Consider the following 13,991-nt stretch of genomic DNA (forward strand, 5'->3'; position numbering starts at 1 on the left):
TTGGAAATTATTCCTTGCCTCAAACATACGCACGTACGGTAGCGGACAAGCGACGTCATGGATTCCTAAGCAATGCCCCTCGTAAAACGGCGGCTTTCCACATCCATGTAGACGCATATAACCCCTCTTCAACGCGCTGTGTTTAGCCTTTTCTCATGTCACTATTACGCCAGCGCTTCCCTTCACAATTCAGACATACACTTCGCGCTTCCTCACGTGTACAGCGACCGCAATTCACTACTATATCGCATTTCCACACCTCGAGGCCGTTCCAGAGTATACTACCGGATATGGCGGACGACCAACCCAAGGGACTAATCGCAAACAAGGGCATTGAGTTGCTCACTTGGGTATGGTCATACCATTACTACAAGCATGGCCTCACTGCTAACCAATTGCAGGGCACACCCAATGGCTGGAAAGCTAGCATTCTGCTTGAAGAGCTCAAAGAGGCATACGGCAAGGAATACACCTGGCAGGGCATCAACATCAGCAAGAACACACAAAAGGAGCCTTGGTTCACTAAGCTAGGTCCCAACGGCCGAATCCCAGTTATTGTGGACCATGACCAAGGTGGTTTTGCTGTACAAGAGGGCCTTGGTAAGTATCTGCTAGGCGAATACGACAGATACGGAGCGTATGAATAGGATGCTAATGACCTGGGTTAGCCATCCTTACATATCTGACGCGCCACTACGATCCTGAGTACAAGTTTAGCTTCAGCGACCCGCTCGACGTCTCGCGCGCAGAGCAATGGATGGCGTGGCAGCACGGCGGCCTTGGTCCGATGCAAGGCCAGGCCAACCACTTCAACCGCTTTGCCAAAGAGCGCATCCCGTACGCTATGCAGCGCTACACGGGCGAGACGGAACGCCTGTTGGGTATCCTCGACTCGCACCTGGCCAACACAGACTTCCTAGTAGGCAACAAGTTCAGCATTGCCGACATTGCCAGCTTCGGTTGGTGCCATATGGCGCGCTTCTCAGGCATCGACCTTGAAGTGTTCCCCAACTTGAAGAAATGGCTGGACAAGATACTTGCCCGGCCGGCGGTGCAGAAGGGCCTTGCAATCCCGTCTAAGAGCACATTCGGCAACGATGCGTACTTGCAGAGGTTGAAGGATGACAAGGAGTTTGCAGAGAAGGAGCAGCAACTTCAGGAACAGATCAAGGCTGCCAAGGAGCAGTATGGATACAAGTACTCCAGCCCTTGAGGACGCCGCAGCTAGCTAAAAATCAATAATCAAAGCCCTTGTCAATTTGACTATGATCCAGGAAGGGTGTGGCCCAGAAATAGCTCACAGTGCACGTGCAGCAAAAGTGCGTTGTCGAATAAAAGATCTTTGGTGTAAGGAGTCTGGATGGTCTAGACATGGAGGTACACGATACGGTACTCTAGGACAAGTCTATCGCACTGCTCCACACAGCTGTCCTAGCTCCTGAAACGAGCAAAAGATCCGAAACTTTACAATTTGTGTTTCAGTCGACGGAATCTCGAGTGTCGACAGCCAATCATGGCGGAAGTTACCCCTGCACTAGACACAGCACCAATCCGACGCCAACGACGTCAGCGATACATTCTCCAAGCGCCATGCCAAAAAAACAGGGTCGTGTGGCCGCACCACCTTGGCCACTGCAACGGCCTGCCAACGAATGATTGTGGGGATGTGTGGCATGCTACGAGGGCCACCTGACAATAGGTTTGCAAGAGAGGAATGATTATCGCGACCGGTGTGACTATTATATCTGTGACTTTGGACGCTGTCACAGTTGTGAGATTGTCTGGCCATCTTTTTCTTCTGTATCAACGATTCCTTCTTTCTTCTTCTTCTCAAACTACCGACTTTGATAGTCGGTACAGCGTTTCCTTCTCCTGAATATCCCGTCAGCCTGTCCAGGATTGCCCTTGCCTGCAAACCTTGTGGGCGCCCATACTTACCCGTCCTCCCACCCACGCCCTGCTGATCATAGCATGGAAATAGCTTAACTCATCGGACCCTGGCAAAAAAAGGGTCCCATAGACAACATCCCACTCCAAGGCAAGCGATAAGCGACGTCATAGCCTGGGCTACCTTGTTTAAACCTTTCTCCTCCCGCCGGCCCCCCACATCTGGTCACAACGTCTCCCGATCACCAATCCTGTTTGACCCTGTGAAGAGCGCGCAAACAGTACTACCAAAAAAACGACGCCGTTGTTGCGCGTAGTTGCGTGAAAGAAAGAAAGAAAGAAAGAGAAACAAAAGGAACAGTAGTGTTCATCACAAAGGAAAACCAGCGGTGTGAATTCATCATTAGAAGTAAAAACGCTATATTCCCCATCGGCCTTTGCCACCTTCACTACACCCCCAGAAGGAGCATCCAACAACCCGCCTTCTCCACCACAACAACCCCAACAAATATAAACCTTCTTCAACCCAATCATCCAAGACTCCCAACAATAACGAAAAGTAAGTCTTGTCCACCTACATCCTACCAGTTGAGCCGTGCTAACATGCTCTACCCAGTCTCATCATATTAAAAAAAATGGCCTTCAAATTCCTCTCAAATAGCACTCTCCGAGGCGAAAAAGCCACCATGGGAACCACCCTGCGCAGCACCTTTACCCCAGCAACGATCCTGCGCCTCGTCCTCCGCCTCTTCCAATTCGTCATGGGTCTCACCGTCATCGGCATGTACGCCGTCGACCTCGACAACGCGCGCAAGCAAGGCAAATACGTCGACTCAAAGTGGGTTTGGGCTACCCTCTGCGGCGCCCTCGGAGCCTTTGTATCCCTCCTATTCATGGTTCCTTTCCTGGGAAGAATGGTGCTGTTGTTTGCGGTGGATGTGGTGGTGTTTATTTGCTACATTGTTGCATTTGGGATTTTCGGGAACATGTATATTGGGGAGGATGCAGAGGGGAACAAGGGCGTGCAGAGGATGAAAAATGGGGTTTGGGTGCTGCTGACGAATGTGGTGCTTTGGTTTATTTCGGCCGTTTTGGGCGCGGGATTGTTTTGGAGGGCGAGGAAGGCAAGGACGACGCATACTGGACGGGCACCGCAGCACGTCTAGGTGTCCCCATTTATCCCTTCTTCTTGCTCCCCGGAAGAGGGAGTAGAGGGAAAGAGGGGATGCGAAGGCTTGACTTGGTTTGACTTTCTGTGCTAACTTTCGTTTTTCTACGGTTAACAGCGCGATCGTGCGTTTCGCATCCGAGATATCGAAGATGCGCCGTTGAGCGATGGAACGAAGACGGTTGCTTGGGGTCCGACAATCGCTTCAACCGAATCGACAACATCAAGATCGTCCTCTGCTACCGATACCTCGACCCTCACTACCACCATCGACACGACGACCCGCGCCCCACCCATCTCTCGCAGTTTTCTCTCAGTCACAGTTCCCATATCCACCACATGCTGCCCCTTTTGCTGCCCAAATAACCACAACAACTCCACCACGCGTCCTCTATCACCGTCCTCGGAATCTTGTTCTACATCTTCTACGAATTCAGATACTGAAGATGCCAGCTCGACGTCTCCGGCCCCGCCTTCGTATCATACTGATCCTATGCCATCTTCCCCTTGAGCACACTGAGCACTATTTGAGAATGTTTTAAATGAAATGCGGGATGAGGAGATACCTATGAGAAGAAGGGGAGGAGGGGGTTGAGTGCTTTGGAAGCAAGTGGCGTTATTGTTAGACTTGAAATACCCCCTGTTTTTTTTGTTAGCTTTTCCTTATCAAACTTGATACCCCCCCTCGTTGTTGTTTTTCACTACCTGCTGCAAGTTATGTGGTGAGTGTTTAGATTGGTAAAGATGTGGGTGTGGAAGAAAGATGCTGGGATGTTGAGCTACACAGAGTCTAGATATTTGCTGTGTAGTATTCTGTACCCCTTTTAAGCCATGTCACACAAAGGTACTAATTACTTACTGTGAATGTCGCAGCTAGAGCAAGTTACACCGCTCTCCACATCTGGTCTAGAAAACAAGTCTTCTTTTTCCTTTGAATAAATGTAATGCCACTGACTTTCGAACCAAGACACACACACACACAGAAGCGAAACACTTGTTCATAAAAAGCTTCGTATTTTTTTATTTTATTTTAATTCTCTAATCCTAGTTTCGCGCAAACAACTTGGCTACATCTTACAATAAACACTCCGACTATCTACGCCTCGAGCGGGGGGTTACTGCGAATGAGAGCTACCGCAACGTCAGGATTGAAGTTTCTGCATGGAACGGCTCGGAGATAAAACATGAATTTACAGGGGGCTGTGGGGAAAAAAAAGAGAAATAAAAAATTGTACTACTACAGGAAAATTGAGTCTATTGCCTTTTTGTCCCTGTTAAAAGTTTGAGTGTTTGGAAAGATGGAAGTGATTTGTGACGGATTGGCGTCGCAATCACTAACAGGGAGCATTTAACCTCATCTTCTCTTGGTATGTAAAGTGTTGTAGAAGAAAGAAAGAAGGAAGGAGGCTATATATATATATATATAAAGAAATAATGTAGCTCCATCACCAAAGCAGAAATGACACAAAATAACTCATAGTTTGTAACTTGAAAGCATAAATCTCATGCCAAGGCAGACCCATGACTAACTACAAGGATAAGAACAGGTTATTCATGTCGTATTGAAAAGGTGAGAGAAATAAATTAAATTCAAAGGACTAGCAATTCGGCGCTCATCGGCCAAGTCTTGCTTCACTGCGTGTAATCTTATTGCATCAAAAGAGCATAAAACTCCAGCGCAACGTACGGTTCAGCGCCACATTCTCTGGTGTTTCTGGAAAATGGATTGACTTCTTGTACGAAAGGGGAGGGGGGTAGAGAGGGCGAGGTTCTTTGTCGAAGTTTCTCATTGTTCGGTATAATTCCCTTAGTCGGTAATGTGAGAATAGTCGAGGAAGTCAATACAATTCACCCTTTTGCGCCAAGCTGATGGTTTGAAGGATTCGACTTTTCAGGTACGTAAACGGGCTCAAATGCTTGTCTTGTTGTTTTGATTCTCCGATGATATGCCCAGCATGCCATTCTGTCCATGTACCAGGGTCCAGTAATGCTCAAGTAATTATTGGTAGAAGATTTGTAACGTTGGAATCGTCCACCTCTGGAATCGGCAATGTCGGACATGGGAATGCTTCTAATCTGCGCAATGTTTGCTTCGAGTTTGTTGTATCCGGAGATTGTTTTTACCCGTGTAGATTCTAGAAGTGTGACAAATAGGAAAAGTTGAGAGAAGGGTGTGAAAAAGACGAGAGATACTTCAAAGGGTTCGTTGGGTGAGGTGAGGTGTAGTTCGGCGTCGAGCAATGTGATTGGTCAAGAGACAAAACTTAGTGCTACTTAGCGCAAGGACTGCAAGATGTTCGCACCCATAGAGGCGATGCAGTCTTATCCAAACAGGCTTGAGTGTAATCTATTCAACTGTTAGTGAGAAGAGTGTCAAGAGCAAATAGCTTGTCTAATCATAAACTCATGTAATCTAACATCTGCAGATGTACTTACAAAAGAACCAGCTTGCATAATCATGCCCAACTAGGAAATCAGATTGGAAAACACAAACAAGTAAACACCATTCACAAATTCAAACAATCACAAAGCACATGTAAGAGGCAAGCAGAAATATTGATGACAGAAGTTTATTGGTATCTCGTGTCGATTAAGTCATGCTATTATCGTGAAAGTAGCGAGAGACGCAGTGCTCATCGCTTGACCCATAGTGGTATCGTTCTGATCTGCACTGGATATTAGCGTAGGTCCATGGTATAGAGTAGTCGCCATAGTAGCAAAGCGTACCGAAGTGAAATGTCGAGCTAGCAAAACACCTTAGATGGATCGCTTGTTGGCCTCGGCAGCGCCATCGTGCTTCTCCTGGTTGAGCTTGTCGCCGGCGGCGTTGAATGCACCAGAGGCACGGTCGGTCAAGCTATCCTGTCCGGGAACGTTGCCCTTGGCCTGCTGCTTGTTGGCCTCCTTGTTGGCCTCAGCAGTGCTGCCCTGGATGCTCTCAGAGACGTAGTTGGCGGCGTTCTTGACAGAGTTGACGGCCTGGCCGACGATGCCCTCGTTGGGAGTGTTGGCGTTGGGAGCAGACATTTTGGTTGAAAGGTTGGTTGTAAGGGTTTGGTTTGAGTGGAAGGAAGTAGATGTAAGAGTTGAAAGGTTGATTGTAGTGTGATGAGAGGCAGATGGAGGGTGGGTAAGGGTGGTATTTAAGTCAAAGAAGCAGTAGGTGATAGCAAGAGGCTAGTGGGCGCAACAAGGCAGTGACGTATGTTTGTTTGGGTTTGGGGGGCCAGACTACGTCACTGGGCAAGCGCATTGTGGGCGAGGGAAGGCGGGAGGGAGGCTAGCGTCGGTGGAAGCTGAAGGGCCAGACCATGCCAGTGCACGAGTGGGGGGCGAGGCCCACTGGCTGCAAACAGCCCAAAGGGAGCAAATGGCAAAGCACACGAGGGGTGCTTATTTGGTGAGATACCACTGTAGATCGTCGAATCTGATGCGAATCGCGTCATGGGGGTTTTGGGGTGGGTGCTAGCGCATTTGCTGCGTACCTGGTCGGCGCCCCGCTGCTGCCCCTCTACTGACGTCACTGCATTCAGCCGCGGCTTCCTTTGCATCTGCATCAAACACTGCCAGCTGCGCTGCAACGCAAACGAGCACGCAATCGCCTGCCACAAGCCGCAAGCCGCAAACCGCAAAGAGGCCACCTACACCTCTTCTTGCCTGTCACGCGGGCCCACAGCTCGCCAATTTCCTCCTGGATGCATGCGGCTACCGTGGGTGTACGTGGTGTAGGTGTTGGTATGCAGGGCGCTCTCTCCCTTGAGAAGGCGTCGCTTTCCGACCGACACGGGCGCTGTAGCCTACCGACACCGACGCCGACGCGTCCTTTACTCACACACGTAGCATGCTCTTTGCTGTTTGCATGTGAAAACACTCTCTGAAACAAGCAACGAATGCACCCACAAGGGACCAACCTAGGACCCTCAGATCCAACGACGTCATCTGCGGACCTAATCGAGATCGGCTTTACGTTTTCTTCGGCTTACATACTTGCATACATACAGAGTCTGACCAGTCTGCGGGATATACAACGCGTCTTCATCCGCAATCCCACCCGGCCAAGCTTTGTTACATCGTGCAAATCATGCGTGATTGACGCCACTAGCTTCCATCCTATCCCAGCGTGACCTGGCATCTTCGTGAAGCGGGGGAAGCACTTGTAGTTTGCCATGTTTGCGCCATAGTAGAGGCCACTTGTGCATCCTGCTAACGCCATGGGGGCTAGCAGCCTCTTGCTTGCCCCTTTTACCTACTCGACCAAGATTTTATCCTCTACATTTCCTGCTGCACCACGTCGCCCCCTCATCAGCCTTGGGCTAGACCGTGCTTCGTCTTCTCCGGTAGTCCCGCACTTGGTTGGGCAGACCTCAGTGGCGGGCGATGGGCACTCTGTTTCATCTTCGTCACAAGAGCTTACCTCTGTGTAAAGGGTGTCTGTCCACAATACGCTTCTTGCATACGCACTCGCCAGATCCCTCTGTTGAACCTTGGGCTTCAACACCTGCTTGCTCATCCAGAGCTTCAAGTTGTACCCTCTTTGCTCCTTTTGGGTTCAATGGGCCTCGGTCGTGTCCATTACAGTTGATTCTTCCAAAGTCTTTGATCAATAATCCCCGCTTTATCTCGATTGCAAATTTGCGGCAATGTGTTGGCAATCCCATCTTGATACTGCAAATTGACACTACTCCTGGGATCATGCTGCCATATACCTTGGCTTCGCATGTCGTCTTCCTGCCACCTGATGAACATCCCCTCTCAACCGACTGGCTCAGATAAACTCCGTTGTCCTTGCCGTATCCAGTCTATCATCTCGGCCAAAGGACAGTTCCGGGTGCGGGGCGCATGCACGCTCGGACAGCATCGCTATTGATTCATCCAACTGCAAAACTGGCTCAAATACCCCCAATCACTGCACCGATCGACATGGCCTCGTGACACTCTGCTACTTTACTCCAAACCCACAAGCCCCGGATTCAAACCCAAACTTTGCTGTTGGAGCCTGAGCCGACGACCTCGGCTACTACTGCTCTCATGTCCCATACATATCACATCACCCACATCCGTCGATTCATCTCCGTCACGCCACACGGGGGATCCATGGAATCGATGGATGAGATTAATTGCTACTGCGAGCAGTTTGTCTAAAGCCTCTATGGTACCAAAAAAAAGTGTATACAAGAAAGTCTGAAGGAAGGGTAGGAAAGGAATCGTGGCAGCGCCTGGTCCAGCAAGCCCGCTGTCGCTCGTGCATGCTTCCGCCAACTGGGTATCGTAGCTTTAAAGAATGGTACAATGGGGCCGGTGAGCCTTGCGCTTTGGCCGTCCCGTGTGGGTTCTGCTCCTGGGACCGCCAGGCCTCGGGGAATCCGGTGGGGCCATGCGGTTTCGTTCGTTCTGGTCTTTGCGGATGATTTGCCTGCAGAGGTCGACAAAGGCTTCGTCGACATTGGCTCTCCTTCGCGCACTGGTTTCGAAATAAGGAACGTTCCATTCACGCGATATGGCAAATGCTCGTGGACGCGGCACTGCACGGTCGTCTTCTAGGTCTGACTTATTGCCAATGAGAACCATGGGTACGTTGCTGTCTTCCTTGATCCGTCGTATCTGCTCACGCAACTCGGCGAGCTCCCAAAAGGAAGACTCTGATGTGATGCTGAAAACCAAAAGGAATCCTTGGCCAGTTTTCATGTACAGTTCTCTGCATCGGTGTAAGTTTTGATGTTTACCTAGTAGGGGTAGTAGGAAACTCTACCTCATGGCAGCTGTTATCGTGTTAGTCTTGGGTCCACGTGCGGTGGGGCTATATATGTAATCACTTACTAAACTGCTCTGTGCCGGCAGTGTCCAAGATCTCGAGAATGACATGACGGCCCTGGGGGAGGGGGAGTGGGTCAGTAAAAAAAACTGGCTAGTAGGAGTCTCGTGTACCCACGTCTACTTCGAGGACCTTTCGGTAAGAGTCCTCGATGGTGGGATCATAGCTCTCTATCCACACGTTTTGCACAAACTGCGCTGTAGGGCAAGAGAAGTCAGCATATCTAGCAGGCAGGCAGGGTTGAGTGAGTAGAGTTGAGGCAAGAACGTACCTGTTAGGCAGCTTTTTCCGACTCCACCTGGAGCGCCACCGCCGTCAGTAAAGTTCTGGTTGCTGATCACGTTTTCGCTAGCTTACCGGAGCCCAGGACGACTATGTGGTATTCGCGTTGCGACATGCTTCAGAGGAGCTGGAGGGATTGTCGCGAGGTTGGAGAAGAGATTTAGCGGCGAGAGGCAAGCTTTGTTACTTTGTGTGGCGGTGTGCTGCGCGGGTTGTGGTGTGGCACAGATGGAGGAGCTTGTCAAAGGCGCCGCGTTGCTCAGACACGGCGTAGGCGTGTATCAGCGATCTGAGTCGGGGCGGTGCGCGTTGTACTAGGCTGGGAGCCAACCACACTTGTCAGCGCATGTATTGCTAAACCCAGGTGGCGTCCAATCAGACAAAAGCAGCCTCGAATACTCGCGTCAACAGGCCATTGAGGCGACTGGACGGCATGCAGGTGGTCCGGAAAGTTTGTGTAACTCACATGGGCAATGCGCGAGGCTGGGCCAGGATGGGGGAGGACAGAGATTTTTTTGTGTCTCTGCAAGTCACGTGCAGGACGGAGGAAGCGGACAGGATAAGGATAGCAACAGAAAGCAGGACAGGCAGGACGGAGCAGCGGCGGCAATTGGGGAACAGCGAGGATGATTGGGAAGGAGGGACCAAGGGGACATGGATGCAGCAGAAGCGGACTCAGACGCAGCAGGCTGGCTAGGGCTTAGTAGAAGATATGGCGGATAACGTGGTGCGTGGCGGCGTCGGTTGCCAGCGAGGCTGCCGTGTGCTCGGCTCTGGGGTGCAGCCCGTCCAGCGTCCAGGCCGCGGAACAGCCAGAATAGAAACAAGGGGCCGGGCGAGGTGAGGTTGGGTGCTGCGGGGTTGGGGGTTGGTGCGAGGGGATCAAGGGTGGTGATGAGTGAAGCGGCGAGGGGGAATGGGCACGACAAAAGCAATCCCATCACCATGATAAAGCTGTGGCCGTCAAGTAGCCAGCCGCGAAACCGACCCGGCCTGGCGGGACACAGGCGCCCTGATTGACGGTAGTGTCGTGGGCAGTTGACTCGCTGCCCCATTGACCACACTCAGCACCCAAGATGCCCCCCCATGGCCCCCCGGTCTGCCATGACGGCTTGACACGCCGGCGCCCGTTGCAACGGCTAGGTTGTTATGTCTGTATGTGCGTATGTTTGGCCATGTATGCTTGGAGAACATGTGTAGATACATGCTTGTATATATATATATATATACATACACACACATGGACCTGTCCAATACACATCCACGTCCACGTCCACAAGCAAAGCAATCATGGTTGGCGAGGCTGCGAACCCAAGGCGGTGCCGGCCCCTGGTGCCAACACGGACTTCGACTCCGAAGCCATAGCAGTGGAGCTCGCGTGGTGCCGCCGGAACAATCGACCTGACGCCGTAGATGCGCTTCTAGCGTCGAAGCCGACAAGGCCCAACCCAGATGCAATGCCAGACGCCCGCCGACTACTTACACCACTCGCACTACAGTCCACAATCGCCCAAGGCCATTCCACCCTGTGGTCCCTCCAAAGCCTCCAAATTGACTTTGGCTGCTACCATGACCAGCGCCAGCGCCAGCACCAGCACGGGCACCTGCACGACAAATACCCCCAGGGGCTACCTGCCGCTGACTGACTGATTGACTGACTGACTGACTGACTGACTGATCGATTGACTGACTACCCGTGAATGATTGAATGAATGAATGCGTCCGGAGCAGTCCCCTGTGCACGTGCGTTCGCACTGATCACGTGATGCCCATCGTACCCGTACGCTGACCGCAGCGGTCCCAACCTCGACCAGCTGCGCTGTTACCCCACCATACAATGCGTCTCCATGCTGCCCTCGCCCTCGCAGCATGCCTCGCTCCGGCCGCGGCTGTCTTCGAGGACGAAGCCCATCACATTGACTTCCACTATGCCCTGCTAGGCCTCCCCAAGCATGATGCCACCTTCTTTCAAAAGCCCTACCCTGGCTCAAAGGCCTCTCTGCTCTATTCGCTGTCCGACAATAACACCGTCGCCGCAATCAATCCAAAGGACGGTGCTCTAGTATGGCGCCATCCTCTCCCCGCAGCTGCTGGCGACGTCGCCCATCTGCGTGCCGGCAACGAGCAAGACACCGTCATCAGCGCCCTCGGCCAGCGCGTCGTCGCGTGGAGTGCCTCCGATGGCCGCCTTGTGTGGGAGACTAGCACTCCCGCCGCCCGCATTGAAGATCTGGAGATACTCGAGCAGGAGGACGGTATGTCAATTGATGCAGCAAAAGACGCCCTCGTCCTGTTGGCCGCCGACGCCAGTCTCAGTGTCAAGAGGCTTGATGGAAAGACTGGACAGCCCAAGTGGACGCACGAGGATACAAGGTGGGCAATGCCATCATTTTCTGCCAAAAAGACATCAACTTACTCAATGACAGCGGAGACACGCCATTTCAGCTCTCGACCTCGCCAATCACAATCTACTACATCGCCCTCCACACGCCTGTGCTTGGTGCCTCTAAGCTGCGCATCACCTCGCTGAGCCCCATAACAGGAAAGAAACTCGACCAGTACACACTAAACTCCGACGCCGAAATATCCTCGCGTGACCGTATCCTGTTTGCAGGAGCCAACACAGCTGCCCCGCTGCTGGTGTGGACCGACAAGGCGAACAAGGTGCTAAAGGTGAATATCATAGGCACAAAGGCCGTGTCCAGCTTCCCGACCCCAGAAAATGTCGCCGTAGAGAGCATTGTACTTCACGCTCCTAGCCACGTCAACTCTCGTGCCCACTTCCTCGTCGAGTACCAAACCGCTGTCGGTCACTTGGCCGAGGTGTTCCACGTCGACCTAAAGAAGAACACCGTCTCCAAGGCCTACACCCTGCCAGAGCTCAAGACAAAGGGAACCTTTTCCACGAGCACTTCGGACGCAAACGTATACTTTACAAGGATTACAGAAGAGGAAATGATGGTCTTTTCATCCGTCTCAAACGACCTCTTGGGCCGCTGGAGCGTCAAGAGCTCGCCCGCACTTGCCGGCGCCTACCCTGTTCATGCGCAATCCGAGGTTGTCGTGCGAGATGCCACTGCAAGCGCTATCAGATCATCGGTCCTTTATTCTAACGGGCAGTGGGCTCTTCTCCGAAATGACGACTTGGCTTGGACAAGACCAGAGTTTCTCGCACGGACTGTATCTGCAGTATGGGCTGGCCTTCCTGAACAAGAGGCCCTAGCGCAAGCACTTGCAGACGAAAGTCATCGTAACCTCGTCTCGGCTTACATGCACCGTGTGCAAAGACACATTCAAGACTTGAAGCATTTTCCAGCTTGGGTGCAGGGAATACCCCAGCGACTCCTTGGTAGCGTCATTGGGCAGACAAAAGAGACGACAATCGGCGAAATCCAGCAAGACACGTTTGGGTTCCACAAACTCGTCGTTGTTGCCACTGATACAGGACGTCTTGCTGCACTTGACGTTGGCTCACGAGGCAAGATTATGTGGAATGTTGATCTTGGCAAACTCGCACCTACCAATGAGTTTCAACATCCTCGCCTCAAGGCCCATAGCGGCTATGTCCAAGTCAAGGATGCTGTATCCGAGAAGTCATTGGTCATCAACTCTACTACAGGTAGCCTTGTTTCGCCCGCCAATGTCAAGCTTGAAACTCCGTTGGTCTCTGAGGGGCAAGCCCTTGTAGCATTCACGTTTGCAGATGGAACACTGAGAGGCTATCTACAGAATCAGCCAAGTTCGGAACCAGCGTGGAGCTTCCGTCCTGCCGGGGAGGAGCGGATTGTCAACTATGTCGCTCGGCCTGTCAAAGATCCCGTTGCCTCCATTGGCAAGGTGCTCGGCGACCGAAGAGTGCTGTACAAGTACCTTAACCCCAACCTAGTTTTGGTCACGACAGTCTTCGACTCGAAACGATCTGCATCCGTTTATTTGCTCGACTCTGCCTCGGGACAATTGTTGCACACCGTATCGCATAATGACGTTGACACTTCTCGGCCCATTCCGGCCACCATTTCGGAGAATTGGTTTACATATGCGCTGACCATTGACGCGGGTTCGGATTCGGCTTCACGTGGCTATCAGCTGGTTGTCTCTGACCTTTACGAGTCCCCGCTCCCCGATGACAGAGGTCCACTTGGCGCCTCCTCCAACTCGTCGACAGTACAGCCCTCGGATGCAGCCGGCGATGCTATACGACCCTATGTCATATCCCAAAGCTACCAGGTGCCAGTAGAAATCTCGCACATGGCTGTGACACAAACCAAGCAGGGCATCACCAGCCGCGAACTTCTCATCACCGTCCCCTCCATCAACTCCATCATCGGTATTCCTCGCTCTGTCATCGATCCTCGTCGACCCATTGGCCGCGACCCTACCGCACAAGAGCAATCCGAGGGTCTAGTCAAGTACGCGCCTCTTATCAACTTTGATCCCAAGTGGCACCTTACCCACAAGTACGAGGTGATTGGTATCAAGGAGATTATCACGAGCGAAAGCGGACTTGAAAGTACTAGTCTGGTCTTTGCATATGGCCATGACATCTTTGGAACAAGGGTTGCACCTAGTTTTGCGTTTGATGTGCTCGGCAAGGGGTTCAACAAGATCTCCATGTTGTTGACTGTTGTGGGATTGTTTGTTGGTGTCTTGTTCGTTGCGCCTTTGGTGAGTAATTTTTTCTTTTGTATATACGTGGAGATGGCCGGTTTTTTGCTAACAGAGTTTTTTAGGTGAGGAGAAAGCAGATTAACACTCTGTGGACGATGTGATGAGATCATGCAGGCGAGCTTCGAAAATAGTGTAATGGGGAGCAGCATCTTAGAGGCTTCATCTCCACGTAGG

The 13,991-nt window shown here is 51.8% G+C and overlaps 5 protein-coding genes across 5 annotated transcripts; 3 read left to right on the forward strand and 2 right to left on the reverse strand.

Moving 5' to 3' along the window:
* Positions 1 to 290: 290 nt before the first annotated feature.
* COCSADRAFT_90941 (uncharacterized protein) lies at positions 291 to 1,213 on the forward strand (the record flags this gene model as incomplete). The annotated part of the gene is made up of 3 exons (XM_007702546.1): positions 291 to 350; positions 402 to 600; positions 669 to 1,213. 3 exons carry the CDS (start codon positions 291 to 293, stop codon positions 1,211 to 1,213), a joined length of 804 nt encoding a protein of 267 aa, XP_007700736.1.
* A 914-nt stretch (positions 1,214 to 2,127) lies between these two features.
* Positions 2,128 to 3,138, forward strand: COCSADRAFT_330731 (uncharacterized protein). The gene is made up of 2 exons (XM_007702547.1): positions 2,128 to 2,446; positions 2,504 to 3,138. Exon 2 carries the CDS (start codon positions 2,523 to 2,525, stop codon positions 3,051 to 3,053), a length of 531 nt encoding a protein of 176 aa, XP_007700737.1. The 5' UTR covers positions 2,128 to 2,446; positions 2,504 to 2,522; the 3' UTR covers positions 3,054 to 3,138.
* A 2,674-nt stretch (positions 3,139 to 5,812) lies between these two features.
* COCSADRAFT_91616 (uncharacterized protein) lies at positions 5,813 to 9,264 on the reverse strand (the record flags this gene model as incomplete). Its single annotated transcript, XM_007702548.1, has 6 exons — positions 5,813 to 6,232; positions 6,873 to 6,877; positions 8,401 to 8,750; positions 8,869 to 8,924; positions 8,985 to 9,090; positions 9,209 to 9,264. The coding sequence occupies 6 exons, from the start codon at positions 9,262 to 9,264 to the stop codon at positions 5,813 to 5,815; spliced, it is 993 nt and encodes a 330-aa protein (XP_007700738.1).
* Positions 9,265 to 9,423: 159 nt separating this feature from the next.
* On the reverse strand, positions 9,424 to 10,134 carry COCSADRAFT_37475 (uncharacterized protein). Its single transcript, XM_007702243.1, has one exon. The coding sequence runs from the start codon at positions 10,094 to 10,096 to the stop codon at positions 9,680 to 9,682; it is 417 nt and encodes a 138-aa protein (XP_007700433.1). The 5' UTR covers positions 10,097 to 10,134; the 3' UTR covers positions 9,424 to 9,679.
* Positions 10,135 to 10,986: 852 nt separating this feature from the next.
* COCSADRAFT_90802 (uncharacterized protein) lies at positions 10,987 to 13,918 on the forward strand (the record flags this gene model as incomplete). Its single annotated transcript, XM_007702549.1, has 3 exons — positions 10,987 to 11,522; positions 11,576 to 13,814; positions 13,880 to 13,918. The coding sequence occupies 3 exons, from the start codon at positions 10,987 to 10,989 to the stop codon at positions 13,916 to 13,918; spliced, it is 2,814 nt and encodes a 937-aa protein (XP_007700739.1).
* Positions 13,919 to 13,991: the final 73 nt, after the last annotated feature.

The sequence above is a fragment of the Bipolaris sorokiniana genome (genome assembly GCF_000338995.1).
Source record: "Bipolaris sorokiniana ND90Pr unplaced genomic scaffold COCSAscaffold_8, whole genome shotgun sequence".
Taxonomy (NCBI): Eukaryota; Fungi; Ascomycota; class Dothideomycetes; order Pleosporales; family Pleosporaceae; genus Bipolaris; species Bipolaris sorokiniana.

Coding starts and splice junctions, on each gene's coding strand:
- COCSADRAFT_330731 (XM_007702547.1), top strand. CDS start 2,523: ATGGCCTTCAAATTCCTCTCAAATAGCACTCTCCGAGGCGAAAAAGCC.
- COCSADRAFT_37475 (XM_007702243.1), bottom strand. CDS start 10,096: ATGGTGATGGGATTGCTTTTGTCGTGCCCATTCCCCCTCGCCGCTTCA.